This window comes from Trachemys scripta, chromosome 11 (genome assembly GCF_013100865.1).
Source record: "Trachemys scripta elegans isolate TJP31775 chromosome 11, CAS_Tse_1.0, whole genome shotgun sequence".
In the NCBI taxonomy this organism is placed as follows: domain Eukaryota; kingdom Metazoa; phylum Chordata; order Testudines; family Emydidae; genus Trachemys; species Trachemys scripta.
In genome coordinates this window covers 45,087,950-45,101,363 of record NC_048308.1, presented here as the reverse complement: position 1 = coordinate 45,101,363, position 13,414 = coordinate 45,087,950, and the positions used below count along the sequence as shown (strand labels likewise).

General features: G+C 43.8%; 1 protein-coding gene across 6 annotated transcripts in view; it reads left to right on the top strand.

The window, feature by feature from the left end:
- The window catches only part of NCKAP1 (NCK associated protein 1), a 103,061-nt gene that overhangs the window by 82,590 nt on the left and 7,057 nt on the right, over positions 1 to 13,414 (top strand). For all 6 annotated transcript variants that reach the window (XM_034785032.1, XM_034785031.1, XM_034785034.1 and 3 more), the window contains 2 exons: positions 7,477 to 7,570; positions 10,239 to 10,355. In XM_034785032.1, the coding sequence (XP_034640923.1) occupies positions 7,477 to 7,570; positions 10,239 to 10,355 (211 nt within the window). The remainder of the gene's footprint in view (positions 1 to 7,476; positions 7,571 to 10,238; positions 10,356 to 13,414) is intronic.

Sequence of the window (13,414 nt, the reverse complement as noted above, 5' to 3'; positions counted from 1 at the left end):
ATTTCACTGTATTTCTTTTAAAAGAAGAAGAAAAGATTTTGACACCACATTCCACCTGGGCACCAATGTCAGTACCAGAGCTATGCCTCGTCTCTGAGCTTCAGGTCCTACCACTCTTGTGGCACACCAATGCTGGTTAGTGTCCTGTACCCCGGCTGCCTTAAGTGCTTGGAGAAGGCTTACATTAGTGACAGGTGCAGTACCTGTAAGGGGTTTAAACCCTGATCCAAAAAGGATAGGGCAGCTAAACTTAAGTACTTTGTCTTCCATCGGAACCACCTTCTTCAGTCTGGGTATCGAGCACTTCTGCATCGCTCAACAGTGCTCCTCCAGCTTTGGCAGAATTGAGAGATGGATCAGTTTCACCAATGCCAAGAAGAGGTACCGTAAGTCATCTAAGCACTCTGTACTGGGCACCTCAAGATCGGAGATGAAGAGGTTCGAGCTCTACCAAGGACTTGGAGGTGCACTCAAAAAGAAGGCACTTTGCAGAGCAAGCCTCAAAATGAGAGTTTGTTGACTCCAAAGCCCAGTTCAGGCCCGGTGAGACCAACTCCTGATGTGCCAGGTTCATCGTTGTTGCCTCAGATTCCGGTGCCACAAAATCAGAATGCTTTCCTGGTACCATCTATGCCTGAAGAGTTTGTGGCTGTGAGAGAGTTGTTGAATCTCTTGGTATCATCTTCCCTGGCTCTTCAAGATCCTCTTGGCATCAGCACTAACGTTCACAGCTTCAGCACCACACCATTGTGGAACGATCGGATTTGACAGTTAGCATACAGATTAAAATGGTACTGTCGAGGGAAAGCTGCAGATGATCTTGCAGGTATCCTCTTCTCCAGAATCTGATTCTACCTCACCAGTACTGATGGGGGCAGCTCCTCCATGGTCTGAAGAATCAGATTCTTCTTCGGATTCTGAAGTGCGTTCGTATGTGTCTCAGCCTGGATATGTCCAGTAACCTGTGTGCAGTGCCAACCCACCCTGCTTTCAGCTTCAATTCCAGCAGGGTGCATAGTGCAAGGACCCTTCGTCTGTGCACAGTTGGGGGCCAAGGCCATATCAGCAGCCTTTATGGAACTTCTTGTGGGGGTTCCCCCTCAATCAGGAGCATCCCCATCTCCTTCCCAACCTGCTTCCTCGGGTGGTCGACAAGAACATTGATGTTATAAGCATGTACTGACCCCGGCACCAGGCAGGGACAGGACCAGTGTTCCCTCTAATTTTTGACAGGCCGTGTGCGCAAAAAATTTCTTCTGTACAAATTTTTGAAGCAGAGTTCAAATTTGTGCGCCATGAGGCAAATGCGCCCCAGCGAGTAAAATGCTTATACATTTAAAAAGTTTTAATTTGCAATTTGTGATGATAATAGTGCATAGCTCCGATTACGTCCATGCATCTGTGGCAAAAAAATGCAGGAAAATGGAGATGTGTGGGTCCCGATGTGGTCAATGTTCCACGTTCGAAATGCTGGTGGGGAGGGATACAATTCATTGCCCTCCTTTCCCTCCTTCCCTCCCCCTTGCCAGCTAGTAGAATCTGGCTGTGTTGATAGATGGCGGGCGAACAATGTCAAAAGTCGCCCGTAAATGATATTTCAGCCTGGCTCCGATGTAGTATTTCATTTTTTGTGTGCACAGGTGTTTCGCCGTGTGCACGGGGTTTAGGATCTGCGTGCGTGCACACAGCTTAGAGGGAACAGTGGACAGGACCCTTCTCAGGAGCTACCCCAATAAGAGTTGGAAAAGAATCAACCCCAAGAGCCATTGGTATCCTCTTCCTTATCCCCTGATGAGGCTATTATGGTGGAACCAATTTTCCCACCGCTGGATGACTACAAAGTCCAGCAGGAGTTATTGAGAATGATGGCTTTGGACATCCATCCAGAGGAGGGTCCAGTAAAAGTTCCTCAGGCTTGTGGACATTTTAACATCAGTGGTTCCATTAAGGATAGCTCTGCCTATTAACTAGGCTATTCTAGATCCTACTAAGGTTCTTGGCAGACCCCATTGTCCTTGCCACCTATTGCAAAAGAGTGGAGAGAATGTACCGTGTACCCTCTCAGGGGTTTGAACATTTTTACAGTCATCCCCCTTCCTGGCTTCACAGTAGTATCTGCAGCAAATGAAAGGGGGCGGGCAGGATCACCAGGCACGGTTTGCCCTTCAAATCTCCCCCCAAAAAGCAAACCAAAAAAAAACCCGAGGAGGCTAAGAAACTTGACTTGTTCAGAAGGAAACTTTATTCCACAGGAGGTTATGGCTTTTTACTGTGAACCAGCAAGCTCTGTTGGGGCGCTACAGTTTTACCATGTGGGATACAATTTTGATGTTTAAGGGCAAGCTCCCAGATGATATTAAACAATAATTTCAGGCTATAGTGGGAGAGAGCAAGTTATTTCTAGAACAGCTCTGTAGGCTCGCTACATAACCTGACCAACACTATGCAACAGTCTTCATGGTTGCAATCCTCTGGTCTCTCCCCACACTATTTCCACAGGTGCAGGATCCTGTTCCCCCATGGAGCTTGAATCTAGTCTTAGCAAAGTTGATGACTCCCTCCTTTGAGCCTCTAGAGACCTGCTCCCCATTGCTCTAGGAAGATGGCATTTTTTATGGCTGTTACATTAGCCAGGAGATCGAGGGAATTGAGGGAATTAATATCAGATCCTCCATCTACAGTTTTCTACACAAAGTTTACCTTCGTCCTCACCCAAGGTTTCTTACTAAGGTGGTTTCCAGTCTTCATATTAACCAAGTGATCTTCTTACTAGCCTTTTTCTCCAAAATTTGGTCATAAAGGTGAGGAGAGGCTTCATGCTCTAGAGATGTTAGAAGAACTTCATCGTTTTATCTGAACCGGACTAAACCTTTTAGGTCTTCGACACAGCTGTTCATCACGTTTGTGGACAGAATGAAAGGCTGCCAAGTATCCTGAGTCAAAGGAGCTCATCTTGGATATCCAATTGAATTTGGTTATGTTACCTGTTGACTAACATGATTCCTCTGGATACTGTTGGGTCATTCAACTAGGTCCAAAGCAGCTTCGCCGGCCTTTCTGGCTCACGCGCCATATTAGACATTTGCAAAGTGGCAACCTGGCCGTCATGTCATATGTTTGCCTCTCACTACTCAATCTCCCACCAGTCTAAAGATGATGCCAGATTTGGACGAATGATCCTTCGATCCCTATTCAAATAGACTTCAAGCCCACCTCCAGTTTGGATTGCTTGTGAATCACCTTCAGTGGCATGAACATGCAATCGCTCGAAGAATAAGAAACGCTTACTAACCTTTCCGTTACTGTTGTTCTTAGAGATGTGTTGCACATATCCATTCCATGACCTGCCCTCTGTCCCCTCTCTATCAGCCTTTCCAGTAGGAAGGAACTGAGGAGGATCAGGGGAAGCTCTGCTCTATGCCTGCACACAGTATGTAAGGCAGCAGAGGGCCCGCCTGCCGCCCCGACAAATACTGCTAAGGATAAAACTCAGAAACTGCGCACTGGAGCTCACATACACCTTTGCAACACAACCTGAAGAACAACAGTTACGGAAAGATTAGTAACTGTTTCTTCCGTTTGACACTTCAAAAAAGAGTATGTACAACATATGCCTTTCTTGAATGTAGCAAGGGGAAATCGTAGAAATGGAGGGCTGGAAGGACTCTAGAGGTCAAGTCCCAGCCCCCTATGCTGAGGCAGGACCTAGTAAACCTAGACCGTCCCTGACAGGTGTTGGTCTGACCTGATTTTAAAAACCTCCAATTATGGCAGAGGTCCCCAAATTGTGAGATGTGTCCCCCAAAGAGGGTGCAGAAGACAGTTTGCAGGGGGGCGCAGCTCGGGCTAAGGCCAGCCTGCATGGGGGGTGGGGAAGGAAGCACCACCCAGCTCCGCTTCTGGCCCTGCCCCTGGATGCCAGGCCCATCCCCAGTTGTGGCCCCAGCCTCAGCTGCCTTATCCCTGTCCATGTCCCCCTCTCAACTCTGGGGCTGTGTCCCTACTCCCTCCCTGACTGGGTGAGAGTGCGGACAGAGGTATGGGGCGGGGGGGGGGCGACCCTGAAAAATTTGGGGACTACTGAATTATGGGGATTCCATAGTCTCCCTTGGAAGCCTATTCCAGTGTTTAACTATGCTTTATAGTTAGCAAGTTTTTCCTACTATCTAACCTAATCTCCCTTGCTGCAGATTAAGCCCATTTCTTCTTGTCCTACCTTCAGTGGACATGGAGAGCAATTGATAATCATTCTCTTTATAACAGCCCTTAACATATTTGAAGACACTTATTAGGTTTCTCGTCAGTCATCTTTTGTCAATACTGAACACGTCCAGTTGTAACCTTTCCTAATAGGTGAGTTTTTCTAAACCTGCTCTCTTCTGGGCTGTCAAGTTTGTCCACATCTTTCCTAAAGCATGGCACCCAGAATTGGACACAGTACTTCAGCTGAGGCCTCACCAATGCCAAGTAGAGCAGGACAGTTGCCTCCTGTGTCTTACATATGCCCTAGAATATTAGCCTTCTTTATAACTGTATCCTATTGTTGACTCATTCAATTTGTAATAACCCCTAGATTCTTTTCACCAGTTACTTCACATTGTGTAATTGTGCATTTGATCTTTCCTTAAGTGAAGTATTTTGCACTTATTTTTATTGAATTCATCTTACTAATGTAAGACCAATTATCCAGTTTGTCAAAGTTGTTTTGAATTCTAAATTCTGTCCTCCAAGAGCTTGCAGCTCCTCCCAGCTTGGGGTCATCTGCCCATTTTATAAGCATACTCTCCACACCATTATCCAAGTCATTAATGAAAATATTGAATAATGCTGGACCCAGGACCAACACCTGTGGAACTCCACTAGATGTGCCATCCCAGTTTGACAGCAGATCATTGATAACTACTCTGAGTTGGTCTCTCAACCAGTTGTACACCCACCTTATAGCGATTTCATCTAGACTGCATTTCGCTAGTTTACTTAGGGAGTGTCATGTGGAACTGTATCAAAAGCCTCACTAAAAATCAAGTTTTATCTCTCCCCTCCCCCCCCCTCCCCCATCCAATCCAGTAGGCCAGTAACCCTGTCAAAGAAGAAAATTAGATTGGTTTTGGCATGATTTGTTTTTGAGAAATCAAAGTTGACTATTCCTTATTAACCCTATTATCCTCTAGGTGCTTATAAATGATGTACTCTATTGTATGGTCAGCCATAGACATTTCAGCATTAGAAGAATAAACGATGTGGTTTTCTCTCTCATATTCATATAGGAATAAGACGTGTAAGGGAAAGTATGATTTATAGGAGTTCCCTGTAGTAGGAAACTTCATGCAGAACCCTGTGTCTCTTAGCTGAAGAAGCAACAAGTATTGTTTATCTAACCAAACTAGGATCAATTGAGGGTAAAGATAAACACTAAGCTTTACAGCTTAAATGTGTTTAAGATTTAAGGGGCACTATAAAAAGTGGCCACTTTATAGGGTAACCCTGCCAAATACGTATACTTTATTAATATACCAGCTTGTAATGAAAGATATTTGTGCCACTTTATTGCCTTACTTCAAACTGTACAAGTCCAGTAAACCATAAGTAAATCCTGTGATGTCAAGCCTTACAGCACCAGATGTGTTTTTTCTTTAAAAAAGGGGTTACAACAGAAATGTCAAAAGAATGTATTCCAATAAACAACAACAAAAAGGAAGGCAAGGAAAAAAGAACATGGTTTTATGGCAAGGTTCAAGAGGCTATTCAGACCAGAGGTATCTGTCAGAAAGTGGAGATCCAGTCCTCCTCGTGAAGCCAATAAAAAGAACATAAACTACTATGGCATGTAATATGTAAGGTTAAAAATGAGGAAGGGCTAGAAGGGAATTAGAAGAGCAAATATTGAATGACATAAAAACAATATGAAATGCATTAAACAGATATTAAAAGCAGGAAGCTCCTGAGAAAAATGTTTGGCCTACTCAGCTACCAGAGTAGACGGCAATTAAAAAAGATGAGGGAAATTGCAATGAAGCTAAATGATTTCTTTGTATCAACCTTCACAACAGAGCATGTTAGGAAGATGCTTTCTCGTTTTAGGAAATAAAGATGAGGTACTTCCAGACGTTGAGATATCAAAAGAGGTGGTGCTGGAACAGGTAGATAAATGAGAGGGGGATTTAATAAGAGCAGGATTGTTTACTTGCAGGAGTTCTGAAAGAACCTGAAAATGAAGTGGCTGAGCTTCTAACAAAAATATGCAATCTCTCCTAGGAGACTGGATACTTTCATACTGGATCAGACCAGAAGCCAATCTGGTCCAGTGGCCTAAAACTAGTACCAGATGCTTCAGAGTAGGATGCCAGGAACTCTGTAGTGGGCATTTATGGAGTAGCCAGCCCAAAGGGAGAGTGTTTCCCACGTTGGCTATTGTTTGGTTTAAGCCAGAAGAATGAAAATTTGTCTTTCTAAGGGAAAAAAATAAGTGTTTTTTTTTAATGCTAAGTTTAACTGTGAATATTCTCATTAAGCATATAAAAGTCTAATCCTTTTTAATCTTACTAAGCTCTTAGCCTTAATGATTAAAAATTAGCTGTTGTACAAGAGGTGTGAAGGGTAGTAAATCTACTTTTAAAGGGTATTAAAGAATGAGAGCGAGAATGAACAGGAAAAAGGGCAAATGTTTCAGAACATGATGTAAGAGAGTATGGAATCTGGGTGTTTACCTGTCAATCTGTCCCACAGGGGGTCTTCAACAAAAACAAAATTGTGAATCACTGGTTTTAATATAAAATACATAGGATGAACAACATTCTAAGGCTAAGATTTTTCAAAAGTAACTCATGAATTTTGAGTTCCTAACTTTTGAGACACCTTATGTGGACCTAATTTTTCAGAAAGTTCTGTATTCCCATCCTCTGAAAATGAGGACCCTTATAAGATGTCCTAGGTTGGGCATCCAAAATCCCTTGTCACTTTGAAAATGTTCACCCAATTTAACATTATTATAGGACCATTAACTTTTTCCTCACTCTTGTGCATTTAATTTGTAACAGTGTATCAACATATGGTCTTAATTGGCTATATTTATGTTAACATACTTTTTAAAACATTGTTTGACACTTCTCATCTGATTGCTTACATCTTTGTTAGTTTTACTTTCTCTTTCTGCATCTTTCCTTTCAGTTAGAAGAGCTAACTGGATACTAAGATGTTTGTGCTGGAGGCAGTTGAGGAAAGTTACAAAACCTTCCTTTGGCTTGACAGCAAAACATGATAACCTCCTAGCACACCAAGTACTGAAACAGCTGTTCAGTGTAGGTTAGACATAATACAAATCCAAAGGTTCTTTATCATATTTCAGAGACTGAAATTCTCTAGTGTTCTCAAACTCTGCAGTTTAAACATTTCAGTACAGCTGTGTTCAGAAATGTGATTTTTTTAGAAAACATTTGGTGTTTTTCACCTTGTAATAATTGCTATTTTGTGTCTCAGGTGGCAATGAATGTATATGAGCTGTCATCTGCCGCTGGATTGCCATGTGAGATTGATCCTGCCTTGGTTGTAGCACTGTCTTCCCAAAAATCAGGTAACAAGTGATATAATCTTTAAAAAGTATAGTTAGCAATGCACTTTGACTCTTTTTGATGTAAAAAAAAAAATCTAGAAACGTGCGCAGATGTAGTAGTAGTAGGCAAAGAGCTGTAGGTGGATTATTGGCTCTTCTGTATTGCCTCAGATGAGCCATGTATATTGCCAGCTGAATTTTCCTTTGGAACTTAAGCATTTGCTATGCATGCTGCATAAAATGCACTCATATGTAGACTGGAGTTTTGTGAGCCAGCTGCATTGAGGAAACTGCTGTAGAAATGGATAATTGGTGAAACATGGATGAATGTAATGTAGGGTTACCATTCGTCCGGATTCCCCCGGACATGTCCGGCTTTTAGAGTTAAAAATAGCATCTGGGGGGAATTTGTAAATGTCCGCACTTCCCCCCATGCAGAGTGCGCGCGGCTGACAGGGCAGCCGGCCGGATGGTGCCACTTACATGGGGCTCCGACAGCCAGAGAGAGCTCCTCCTCCGCTTCCCCCTCCTCTCCCCTGCAGCTGAGAGCACTCCCTCCCTCCCTGCATTCGCAGATCACCAGCCGGCCGTTTGCACCGGCAGTCTGGAGCTCCTCCCCCTGCTCCTCCTCCCCGGCACGCTGGTCTGAGCGGCAGGGTAAGGGGGCCAGGGGGTCGGAGAAGGGGCAGGGAGGTTCTGGAGGGGGCAGTAAAGAGACAGGGAGTGGGGGGGGAGTTCGGGGGGGGGCTTTCTTGGGGTGGGGGTTTGGATAAGGTTTTGGGCAGTCAGGGTACAGGTAGGGGGTAGGATCTCAGGAGGGGGCAGTTAGGGGACAAGGAACAGGGAGGCTTACGTAGGGGGTGAGGTTCTGGAGGGTAGTTAAGAGCAGGGGTCCCAGGAGGGGTTAGGGTGACCAGATGTCCCGATTTTATAGGGACAGTCCTGATTTTTGGGTCTTTCTTATATAGGCTCCTATTACCCTCTACCCCCGTCCTGATTTTTCACATTTGCTGTCTGGTCACCCTAGGAGGGGTAGTCGGGACAAGGAGTGGGGGGTGGGGTGTTTGGGAGTTCTGGGGGGGGGCTTTCAAGGGGCAGGGGTGGGGAGAGAGATCGGAGCAGTCAGGGGACATGAAGCAGAGGGGTTTAGATGGGTCGGGAGTTCTGGGGGGGCATGTCAGGGGGTGGGGAGTGGTTGGATGGGATGTGGGAGTCCCGGGGGTCTGTCTGGGGGTAGGAGTGTGGATAAGGGTTGGGGCAGTCAGGGGACAGGTAGGGGGTAAGGTCCTAGGGGGCCAGTTAGGATGGGGGGAGGGTCTCAGGAAGGGGCAGTCAGGGGACAAGGAGCAAGGAGGCTTAGGTAGGGGTTGGAGTCCTGGGAGACAGTTAGGGGCAGGGGTCCCAGGAGGGGGCAGTCGGGACAAGGAGTGGGGGGAGGGTTGGAGGTTCTGAGGGGGGGCGGGAAGTGGGAGGGAGTGGAAGGGGCAGGGGCGGAGCTAGGGCAGGACGGGGGCAGGGCTCCTCCCGTCCTTTTTTTTGCTTGCTGAAATATGGTAACCCTATGTAATGCCTTTGGGGAAAAAACTGTATTCATTTAAGGAGAGGAAAATATTGGGTTGTGTTGAGGATAACAGAAGGCAAATAGTCTATTTTTTGATTCACAGTAACTATTAAATCCATTCCTCTCTACTTTTAATTTAAAATGTCAGTTAGATTTTACAAAGCAGTTAATAAACCAATATTGTGAAATATATGAAGGTTGTGTTTTATGCAAACATTAACATGAAGGCAGACAAAAACTTTTAAAATTATGCCTGTGAAAGCATCCAAGGCATGTTGGGACAATTTCAGATTTTACAGCATTCATTTTAAAGGGCCATTGCAAATCCTTCCAGTTTTCCAATTTTTTTTGACTGACAGTATGCGTTTAGAGGGGTAAAAATAAATGAAATTCTTAAAGATGTTTGGCAGATATTCATTTTGTTCCCTGTGTTTCTTATCAAACTCTTTGATTATTCCGTACAAAAGACAAAGCTGATGAAACAGTGGTAACACAAATCTATGAATACTTCTTATTTGCTTTGTTCTTGCTATTGGCTGGACGTCTATATAGCATGAACCGTTAGAGATCCTATCTAAAGTTACTTTTTTCCATTTTCTCAGTAGGGATAGAAAACACACTTAAGTTCCTGAAGACATTTGTCACTATTATTTTAATAGTAAATCACATATTGGGTTCAAACTACCTGAATGGCTTTTTAAAATGTCATTAGTAAATATTTAACATTTGTGTGATTCTGATATCTCTTCCCTGGGTAGTTCTAGCTACAACATATTCTAGTAACTATGAAGGAGTTAAATTGTGTAAACAGGACATAGCATTTTATTTTAGCTCATTCCTTTTGGTGTTGGGGTCTCGTATTTTAATTCCCATCTATTTCTGCAGCTGGATGGAGTGACTTACTATCATCAGTTAGTCAATACATGCTGACCATTAATAGTGTGCTAGATACTGTAATTCACTACTTGACTTTTTTAACTTTATAATCCCATTAACGGTAGCAGCAATAATATTTTAGAAAATGTGACATGAATCATGACAGACCCAAAAAGGCAACTTTCTACTCAGTTGTCATGGGATAAATCCCAGAGTAGCTTTTAAATTTAAGGAATTTCTTCTTAATTTCAGAAAATATTAGTCCAGAAGAAGAATATAAAATCGCCTGCCTTCTCATGGTCTTTGTGGCAGTCTCCTTGCCAACTTTAGCCAGTAACGTGATGTCTCAATATAGCCCTGCCATTGAAGGTACTATTTATTTGGTGGTGTTAAATTTTTGATATTAATATTTTCTTGTTGAAATATTTTGATTATTAATCTTAAGTATTTTTTCTCAAATACTTGCTCTTTGGAGTAGCAAAATTGATTTATATTTTATTATCATATGCGTTATGGTGGATGGATCTAACAGTCAGGTTGAACTGAATCTAAATCATGACAGAAACATGATTATAAGTTTTTTAAATCATTTACCTTAATCTTTTTTTGAAACATGATGTATTAAAAATGAATATAATCCACTTGAAATTTTGAAGACTAGACATAGTCCTAGAACAGGGGTCGGCAACTTACTGCACACGTGCCAAACACAGCACGCGAGCCGATTCTGAGTGGCACGCAGCTCCCTGCCGCAGTCCCGGCCCCCAACCCCACTCAGCCCCCCGCCCTCCGCTCTCCCCTGTGGGGGCAGGAGGCAGAAGCTTGGTTCTGCGGCAGCCAAGCTCCCCCCCTTCCCCGCTTCTTCCCCCAGCCTGTGCTTTCCTGCCCCGCCTCCTCTCCTTCCCTGGCCAATCAGCTGATGGCCCTAGCGAGGGGGAAGAGCGGCAGCGTGCACACAGCTCCGTAGAGGAGGCAGAGAGAGGTAGGGACGGAGCCTGGGGGAAGGGGGTGGAACAGGGGTATATCCCTTCCAGCCCCCTGCCCTGAGCCGCTCAGGGCAGGAGGCTGGGAGCACCCCCACGAGCCGAGCACCCCAGCCTTCTGCCCTGCACCTCCCCCCCCCTGCACCCCCCACCCCCCCTGCCTTCTGCTCTGAACCCCACACACCCAGTCTTCTGCCCTGCACCCCCCACAGCCCTCTGCCCTGATCTCTGAACCCCCCCACACACACCCCAGCATTCTGCCCTGAACCCCCTCCCTCTGCCCTGACCCCTGAAATACCCCCACCCCCCCAGGTCTGGGGTCCCAGCTGCAGGCCCTGATCAGCCCTCTGCCGGCCAAGGTGAACAGAACCCCAGGCTGGCAGCGAGCTGAGCAGGCTGGCGGCGTAAGATCAGCATTTTAATTTAATTTTAAGTGAAGCTTCTTAAACATTTAGAAAACCTTGTTTACTTTACATACAACAATAGTTTAGTTATATATTATAGACTTATAGAAAGAGACCTTCTAAAAACATTAAAATGTATTACCGGCACGCGAAACCTTAAATTAGAGTGAATAAATGAAGACTTGGCACACCACTTCTGAAAGGTTGCTGACCCCTGTCCTAGAATATGCACTTTAGGAGTTAATGTTTAACTCACACACAAAGCAGATGACCTAAAACATATTTTCCACTTTGATTAGTCTAAGAATTTATATGATTAGCATATGTGTTGTTTTAGTAACTGTTAATTTATTACTGCTACTTTGGATTTGTGCCCATTCTTATGACTTGATAGTTTAATATCTCAGCTACTAAGAATAAAATTATTTTTTTTTAAATCTAGAAGGAATGAATTGTAAGTAGAATCATCTTCTAAGGAATCTTTCGCTACTTTCCTTTCCTATTAAAAGAAAAGATCTTTGCCTCAAGGAAATTCTTTGTTTGTAATCCACACAAAAAATGTTTAGCTCTTTCACACAAAACTAAGTTTAACAGAAAAGATTGTCAAAACTGCTCCAACACACATACAAATCACTTTTCAACAGTTCAGACTTTCCTTCAGTGCTGTGTACCATGGTCCAGATAGGAATATGTGGCGTCTGTGTCCATTCACTTGACCCACAGAGTTTTCTTTATTGGTCTTTACCAGAATCTGCCCTGTATCCTGCACAGGACAAAGCTTAATTAACATAGGACATCTAGCGTGTCAATCATTTCCTTCCCCAGCTTTCCCAGAATTAGTAGAAGCAGCAGGGGAAAGGCCAAATTTTCTTTGAATATCAAATTAAAGAAAACATAGTATGTAATAATTTAGATGCACAAGATCCTGTGTTTCAAATCTTTGTGTGCATAGCTGGCCACTTGTGCAGTACAACAATTACGTCTGCAGACTGATTGCAATTGCCATGTATTATTATGTACACACGAATTTTTGTAGAAATTTATATTTCAAGCTTCTGTTTAATTCAACAATGTTAACTTCCTTGATGGGGACATATTTTCTTTAATCTTCAAGGTGTATAGGTATGTACTCTGTAACTTTTAGTTAGTAAGTGTAGAGTAATAGTCTGAGCTCTGCACATACATCCATCTTTTCTGGCATTATCTGTAATGAACAGAAATTAAGTGTAGCTAATGACAAATTTAAATGTGAGCATTTTACTTAGATGAATAGGGGGAACAATTCATAACCCTCAGAGCTATTGCATCAGGCTATCTGCAGATTTGGAAAGCCAGAAGTGCATTGCTTTCCATTTTGGGAGGCTTTTTTCAAAACCGGTAAGGGCTAGAAACTGTTTCCAGAGTAAATGTTCAGGGCACAGGGAGGAGAGAGGACCAGAAAGTGTGCTAAAAGAGAAGAGACAGACCAAGAACCAGAGAAGGGAACTGAGTCATGGTGACAGGCCTGACTCTCTCAGCTGCAGTCTAAGTCTTACTGCAGTGGAGTGGCTCATATATAGTTTTGAGCACTTCTCTTCAAGATGAACAGGACTTGTGTACATTTTGATAAATATATTGCATTAGAAAATAGCCTGTGTCACCAGTTTCTCTTCCAATGGCAATCTGACTCTTCCATTTAGCAGCTCTGAGAAGGAGTCAGGCAAAGGTGATGGCCCTAAGAGGAACCCTTTAAAGTGGGGAAAGCTGGAAGTGCATTAACTTTCCCAGACCCTTTAAGTGATCCTACGCAGAGCACACAAAAAAATCTATATCCGGACTTGCCACTGACTGTACAAGATCAGAAGGATAAACACATTGAATTTGCTATAGGCTCAGGTGGATGCCTCAGTCTCGAGACTGAACAAAGAAGAGGTTTATTTTTGTCAGGGGGGCAAATCTCCTTTACCTGGTGGACAAGCAATCCTTGAAGAGAGGGACTCTGTCTCCATGGCCTGCCTTGGATATACAGGGCTTCCTTTTCTTGGGTGACTAATCTGAGTTT